Source organism: Balaenoptera ricei, chromosome 8, assembly GCF_028023285.1.
Source record: "Balaenoptera ricei isolate mBalRic1 chromosome 8, mBalRic1.hap2, whole genome shotgun sequence".
Classification (NCBI taxonomy): domain Eukaryota; kingdom Metazoa; phylum Chordata; class Mammalia; order Artiodactyla; family Balaenopteridae; genus Balaenoptera; species Balaenoptera ricei.
This window is the reverse complement of record NC_082646.1, coordinates 103,341,758-103,350,013: the sequence shown is the minus strand read 5'-3', so window position 1 is coordinate 103,350,013 and position 8,256 is coordinate 103,341,758. Positions and strand designations below refer to the sequence as shown.

The 8,256-nt window shown below is 39.2% G+C and overlaps 1 protein-coding gene across 1 annotated transcript; it reads right to left on the bottom strand.

Annotated features, from left to right (window-relative positions):
* Positions 1–663: 663 nt before the first annotated feature.
* LOC132370016 (high affinity immunoglobulin epsilon receptor subunit beta-like) lies at positions 664–6,758 on the bottom strand. The gene is made up of 7 exons (XM_059929737.1): positions 6,697–6,758; positions 5,433–5,556; positions 4,765–4,899; positions 2,771–2,827; positions 2,089–2,244; positions 1,630–1,728; positions 664–762 (listed from the first exon to the last, which is right to left on the bottom strand). Exons 1-7 carry the CDS (start codon positions 6,756–6,758, stop codon positions 664–666), a joined length of 732 nt encoding a protein of 243 aa, XP_059785720.1.
* Positions 6,759–8,256: the final 1,498 nt, after the last annotated feature.

The window sequence follows — 8,256 nt, the reverse complement described above, 5'->3', positions numbered from 1 at the left end:
TCCCTTCAGAATCATTTCTTTCTCCTTTTCTACCCTACCTCTGGCTTGACCTCGTGATACACCCTCCCTGAATATTCACCCCTACACTCCATAAATTCACACTGAGCATCCACTATGGATAAAATACTGGGATACACAAAGTGAAAGAGACAGATGTGAAAAACTTTACTTAGTTGGTTCTCAGTTTATGTTTGCTGAGTGGACTTTGCCCTCAAGGTGCTTATGGTCCAGTAGGGGTGGGGGGCGTATATCACATACATCTGCAGCTCTTGTAAACTCTAAGAGGGGCTAAGAGACAAATATCACCAAACTGTTAAGTTTAACTCAGCTCTCAACCAGCCTTCCTCTTGTTTTCTCTATTTGCACAGTTCTAGGCACAGAGTAAATGCTTATTTTTCTTGTTTTCTGTTGACGTCCCAGAAGGGATGGGTGTGAAACAGCAACAGAAAACAAGAAAAATAGGAGTCTATCGTATTTACAAATGGAGGGGGGTTTAAGTGAATGGAAACCACAAAAATAGAATTTTGTCATCTGGAGAATAAATCATAATGTAAAATTGGCAGGTCACAGAAAGAATTGAAATTTTGCCAGTAGTCCCTTAAACAAAGATCTTGGCTTTCTAGATCCTTTGCTATGAATCAGAATGTTCTGGACTCATGATTCTTATGAATCAGTGGGAGAAGTTGCCTCCCCTCCATCTTCCAACTCACGGTAAGTTGGTGCATAGGTGTTTACTTCTTCATAAAGACAATCTTCTGGAATCTGATGAGGGAAAAAATCATTCAGTATCAATCACCAAGAATTTCCTGCCACGAGAAGACTTTCTTAAGAGGCATGTCTCATCTCCTTTTGCCTTTCTGAATCTCACCATCTCCCATTACACTGTAATTAATACTTCCATCTCTAACAAACCAAGCCAGATTGTCTGGCCACGTGGGCTCAGAAGAAATTGTCAGTCATTGAGAAGTTGGTGAGATGATTTTGTGTCTGAAATTTGGTATACCTCTTGTCTTATCTCTGGAGGAAAGTGATCAGAAAAGGCAGCCAGACTTGAATGCTTCAGGCAAGTGGACAAATGGAGAGAGCATGTTTTATCTGGAAGATCTGAGTAAATGTATGTGCATCAAGTATTGGTAATTCTTTTTCATACCTCAAAGGTGTAAAATGGGTAAGACAAGTGGAAATGCAGTTAGTAGTCATGAATTAGGGAGGAGACAAGCTTGAGGTTTCAGAGCAAGTGGGAAGGTGAAAGCCAAGAAAAAAGAGAGCAGGAACAAATATAACGGAACTATTCTGGGAAAGCAAATAAGCCCAGATATCTGAGTGTTTCCATCACTTGCTACCTGTATATTCATCTGTCATGCTCATCAACTTCAAAGCATCTACATTTTCTAAAATGATGAAGATCCTATTTTCCTAAACTTCTCAGTCACAGGAATATACCATGAGATTTGCGAGTGGAAAATTTGACTCAAAACATGAGATTTGGAAATCAAAGTACTGAAACTTGGAGAAATGGAATACTGAAACTGGAAGAAACGTTGCAGGAAACCCAGGCCATATTTTTAAGCAACAAAGCTCAAATTCTTTAGCTTATTGTTTAGGATTTAATATCAGGCCTCTGCCTACCTTATTTCCTTCAATTACTTCTCCAATCCCATAGACTGTGAGTGACACAGCACTGCAAAACCCCAGAATGGTGAGAAACAGGATCATTGCCACAATTTCCTGTTGAATAACAACCAAAAACAACCAGAAAGACAAGTAGAGTGACAAGGTAGGTGTCCCAGAAGTACATTCCCTTGCAGCAACCCTTGTTTTCATGACCGCCCACCCACAAGACCAGTTCCTGTAAAATGGCACATGGGAAAACCAGGAGATGGCTACTCAAAGCAGATGACTCCACCCTTGCAGAATTCAGCTGGGGGGGCAGGGGAAAGAGGCCGGCACATCTCTGGGTATGAGCCTCCAGAACACTGCATCATGTGATTGAGGTTGCAAGAAAGGATTGTGTTCATGGAAAGGAAAAGAAGGCATCTCACTGAGATTAAGACCCAGAATCTTAGTCTTCCCACAAGAAATACATACAGTGGAAATAGAAGCCACAAAGCAGAAGTCGTTCTCATAAATATCCCGGCAATGGTAGATATAAGCTGAGCTCTTCTTTAGGTTAATGATCAGGATGATGATTCCTGTTCCTCCAGCTATGCTGCTGACGGTGTTTGCTCCCAGACTTCCTCGTATCTGATGACAAAGAACAGCATTTAGACTTGGTCCTGCACCTGCCACAGCATTCAATAAACCTGTCTGCATTTCAGGGCTGGATATATCCAGTAAACTCTGCATTTATTTAAAATATAGATGAAAAAGGGAAATCTCGAAAACGTACTTGTGTAATAAGGACCTATAACTTTCTTGCTGGTACTGCATTCAGGAAAAGCCACATGGATACTCATAGTCTCTCCTCAAATAGACTCCTTAATTGGAAACGAGTCATTTATTTGATCATAGGACTATATTATGAGGACAGAGCAGGTGTGAGGATATTTTTTCAACAAGTGTCAAAGTAGTTACATTTATTGTTTTTAAATGATACAATTGGTATTTTAATGATTTTATTTTTAGTGATTACATTAAACACAAAGTAGATTGGAAAAATATCACATATCCACATTCGCTCATAAGTGATGACGACATATCTTTTTCAAGACTCTCAAAATTAAATTTTTCTTACCTTCTCAAGGATGGACAAAGACAGAATGCAACTCACCAGATATGTTGCATGTTTCTTTTCAGACATAACTGACAAAAATCCAGAAATAGCAAACTGTTCAAAAGGGAAGAGGAAAAAAAAAAGCACAGTGGGTCTCTGTTCTTCTCTGTGTCCCTTTCACCCCCGTCCTCCAAATAGAAGGTAAAGTTGTGGGTATTCTATAAAGCTCTCCTTTACTTTTTATTTATTTTTATTTTTAAATTTTATTATTATTTTTTTTTATTTCCTATAGAGAGCTTCTCAAAATTAAATGTACATATGAATTATATGAAAGTCTTGTTAAAATGCAAATTCTCACTCAGTAAGTCCTAGATGAGGCCTGAGATTCTTTATTTCTAGCAGGCTCCCAGGTGATGCCAACCCTGACAGTCTATGGGTCACTATTAAATATTGTAAGTTCCAGCAGCCCTGGTGCATGATTATGTTATAACACTACTCTAATTTTTTTGTAATCATTTGCTTTCGTGAGCAACTTGTGTGTTATAGTCGTCAACTCCTTTGGGCCAGAAACACGTGTCTGTCTCCACAGTCTGCCATGTATCATATAGACATATAGTCATTATGAAAATGTACATGGTGAAAGATCTAGTGAAAATATCAACCAATAGCACAAATTAAAACAAAATTCCAGGGCTTCCCTGGTGGCGCAGTGGTTGAGAATCTGCCTGCCAATGCAGGGGACACGGGTTCGAGCCCTGGTCTGGGAAGATCCCACATGCCGCGGAGCAACTAGGCCCGTGAGCCACAATTTACTGAGCCTGCGCGTCTGGAGCCTGTGCTCCGCAACAAGAGAGGCCGCGATAGTGAGAGGCCCGCGCACCGCGATGAAGAGTGGCCCCCACTTGCCGCAACTAGAGAAAGCCCTCGCACAGAAACGAAGACCCAACACAGCCATAAATAAATAAATAAATAAATAAATAAACCCAAAAGTTAAAAAAAACAAAAACAAAATTCCAAAGATTCAGATTGTATGATGAGTTGAGAGACATCTAATAAGCTGTTTGAAATGAAAAGGCAGTAAGGAAGTTTCAAATAAAATATGGCAAAGGTTCAAGGAGAGTCTTGAACGAGTGACCAGAGACCTAAGTATTTAGCAGAGTGCCAAGCCAATGTGATTAGGGTTAAAATAATATATCCTTGTGAATGAAGTGTTGATACAAAAAACAGCACGGATTAATTGAAAATAATTATGCAAGTGCAAGAAGCCAGACAGTAGACAGAACATGGTGTATAACTCCATTTATATAAAACTCTAGGAAATGCAAACTAATCTATAGTGACAGAAAACAAGTGATTGCTTGAGGATGGGAAGACAGGGGTTGAGGAAGGGAAGGGTTACCAAGGGAAACAAGGAAACTTTTGGCAGTGATGAGTATATTCATTCTATTGATGCGGTAAGGTTTTCACGTGGGTATACATGTGTCAAAATTTATCAAACTGTACACCTTAAAATGTGCCATTTATGGTATGTCAGTTATACTTCAATAAAGCTATATATCTTTGTGAGCTCATTCAGCCATCTAGTTTCTAAATAGTACAATGACTAAAAAAGATACAATGAGAAAGCACCTAAAGAGTTTCTAGGGCACAGTAGAAGTTCCTCAAATGTCAGTCTTGTTCTCCTCACCTCAGCAATCTCTTCCCCCTCCCTTCACTAAGATAACTTTATTGATGGATAGTGTTAGGGAAATTTTTCTGAAATTGATTTCTGAAAGTTTAGTTTCAATTTTTATTAGCTAAATGCCTCTTGGGTAATATGTTTAACTTTTATTAATCCCAGGTTTCTCATCTGATAAACATGTGTTAACATATTCAACCCAAAGTGCTTCGTAAACTGCAAATATGTATGTATATTTACATATCTCCATCTACATATTAGAATATATTCATATATTCTAAATACTAGAATAAACAATTGGTCGGATCTGATCTGAATAAAAGAAAAGCCATGTACAGTGTTATTTCAGAGACAATTGTAGACATATACTCACAAATACTGCTCCCCAGAATGGGTAGCCTGCTTTAAATGATGAAAAATAGTCTCCTTTAAATTCTGAATTATTGAACACGGAGCAGATGATTATTCCAAAATAAAGGCATATCAAACTAATCAGAATTTGTGTTACCTGTAGAAAAATGCATACGTTTTGTGAAATAAGACGTTTTCCTAAGATTACATCAATTGCCTTATAATCAAGGCAAAATGTAAGAAATTGCTTTGGTGTCTTAGGCAGTCCTGAGAAAGTATCCAAATGCAATATTTTCCACTATCATCTGGCCACTCTAAGAATTTATGTAGGCACAACTTAATGCAGGAATAGCCAGTACATTTCTCCTGTGTCTTTATTTACATTCTCATGGTGGACATCAATAATGGCTCTTTCCATCTAGGAGAAGATAAAGGTTACAAATCCTTCACAGGATGATATTAATCAACTGGCAACTGACCAGAGTTGACAGATCCTATTTGCTATTCTTCTCCTAGTCTTCATGAGGAAATGCTTCTTTTTACCCAACAGGGTGCAGTAAGTGTCAAGTTTTCGTCTACCAAGTATTTCACTCCTCATGAGTCTGAGTGGGGAAACTACGTGGATGCCAACAGATACACTTTCTTAGAGCCAGTCTTTACTCTAGTTGAGATTAGAGGAGGCTCACTCACCCCCAGGAATTCCAGCTCCTTCTTCAAAAAAGTCAGCCACGTTTGGCGTGGTGGGGATGGGGCAGCTTTCTCCAGTAAGTCGTTATCATGGAGAGATACTGTTGAAAGTTCAATTTCAGGCGCACTATGAAGTTTAAACAGAAATGCAGCCATGAGAAAATTCTCTAACGCCCTGTGCAAAGCTCTCAACTGACAGGGGAATTGTGCTTGTTTATGTTTCAAAACAATCCTGCAATGAAAATCTTCACTGTAAAGTACAAGAAACTCTGAGGCTCAGAGGGTCCAAGTTAGTGGCCAAGATTACTGTCTCATCAATGATTAGATGGAACAAAAGGGAAAAAACAAAAACAAAAAAAAACCCAGGCCAAGTCATATTCTTAATCTAGAATTATTACCAGGTTCTTTCTCATTAATCTGTATTGATGCATACAACTAAAAACAATCCAACAGACATGTTTACCTATGCATCTCTCAGTCTTTTTAACATAGAAATGTATCTGAAAATATTTTGTCAATGACACACTCAATTTCATGTGCATAAAGGAATGGTTTTGAAGGATTTGTCGATCTCTCTTCCTATTTTCATCCTCAGAGGAGGCTAACTGGAAATACTGTGTCTTCTACTCAATATTTTGCCATGATATTCAATCCAATATTGATTCCCAAAACTCTGTCTTTAGTTTCTCCTAAAACCTTTAAGAAGAAAGTCTTAACATGTGTTAATTTTTGGTATTTGCAGGAAAACTAGACAATGCACATCTCCACCAGATTTCACTCCGGGAACATTTCCCCTCTAAACAGTGAGGCAGGATCCCACAGCTTGAGATTCACAAAGACTAAACAGAAAGAAGCCCAAGGTCATTTTCAAAAGCTTCTGTCCCTTAACACACATCAGACACATAGGCAAGAGATCTCTACTGATAGTATGGGTTGGCCAAAAAGTTCATTCGTTTTTTGTCTGTAACATCGTACAGAAAATTGGCCAAACCAACACAAACTCCCCTACCCCATACCCAGAATACGAACCTCTTTTGTTAGAAAACTTAAGTTGTTCCCAATTTAAAAGCTAAGTAAAAAACCTTCTTCCCCATCAACCAGAGAGAACTAGTGAAAAAGTATAGCAAATAACTTCTTTATACTCTGTATTTTCGTTAAACCTGATGGGTCCATGCCTATGTTCATGATTTGGCATCTCCCCAGCACTGTGGCTGTCTCTGGTTCACTAAGTGACTGGAAATTGAAAAAAAGAATAACCTGTACCTACCTGGTGGGCACTTGTGGGTTTGGGAGGGCAAGATTTGTTCTGCTCCCAATTTCTGTGTCCATATTTTCATTAAGTGAGCTATATGGTGGTGAAGAACAGTGTGACGATGAGCCTTGGTGGGGTCCCTCTCACAGAGTCTCCGGATGGTCAGTTAAGATGGGTTGACTCATGACACTGATAACTATCTTCATGCTTAAGACATTGGTCAGAAAGATAATTTTCCTGGCTAAGATCAATAGGGCTTTTCTTGTTATAAGGAAGAGCAAAATTGAGTGGGCTACTGAATAGGGATGAGAGTGAAATGGGGAAATTTGAGACTCCTGGAAGATAATTCTGCCTGAAACCAGCAGGATTTACAGAACCTAAAAATGAGTCGGTTTAGTGGGGACTGAGAAGGTGAGAGAGAACTGCAGGACATAAAGAGATTGGCTTCTCTCCTGGTGCTTTCTCTGCTTGTGACCTGGTTCAGCCATTCCTATGCCAGAAGTTCTCCAATTGTCCTTGGAAAACTTGGCTTCACACGTAATCTAAGGCTGAAGCACAGTTTGCAAGTATGAGTGTGTCTTAGTCTCTGAATCTCTGGATTTGTTCTTGACTTCAATATTTATTGTCTTTCTCTTTCTTCCTGTCTTTTGGGCGGTGTTTATATGGCTGTTTGTAGCAGATGGTCTCAGAAACTGGATAGGCAGAGTTCTAACACCCGGGAACCATACCTGATAGTGTGAAAGCTAAGCAGTTTTCACACTGAAGACTCCGTTGTCTACTAAAAGGTTAGGTTGACTCCCTACTGCCTTGACTTTTGTGATGGCAAGGATGGGACTATGGAAACACTGAGGGGCATGAACTTCATAACAAATTCTATGAGTAGATCTAAGCAGCCTTGGCCTGAGCAGTATGCCTAAATTAGGGTCGGAGCTAAACTGACGTGCTTATTTTAATAACATATCTAGCTAGACCATAGCAAAATGAATATACAGGTGAGATTCACAGATTTGGGACTCTTTTATTTCAGTTTGATTATAGGCATAATCTTGAATGGCTCTTTATTAAACTATAAAGATACTACAAATTTTACCTCTGTGCATCTGTATTGTCTCTCTGGTTTGTGATAAAAATTTCTTCTCTTTCTCCAAGAAACTTAAGATGTTTGTGTGAACAGGGGACACTAAAAGATATATAAGCACACCTTTCATAACAAAAATGTATTAACCCACGTGCCATCCTCCCACTGTGTCTTCCAGAATTGGTGGACCTGACCAATATGTTGTTGGAATTAATGAAACTCATTCACTTACACATTCCTCCAAAAGGGACTTAATGCTCCATGTCAGGCACTGCTCTTGTCACTGAGCATGCAGAGATGGTCCCCGCCTTTGTCTGGCTCACTATCTGGCAGAGTAGAACAGAGATAAATAATATATTACCAACATGTCAGAGGCTGCTGGAACACAAAGGAGGATGTAACAGTTCTACCTCTTAGAGGGTATGTAGAAGTCAAGTAAGAGATTCCCAGAGAAAGTTCACATTTGAGCCAAGACTTCAAGTGGTAACCTCAGGAGT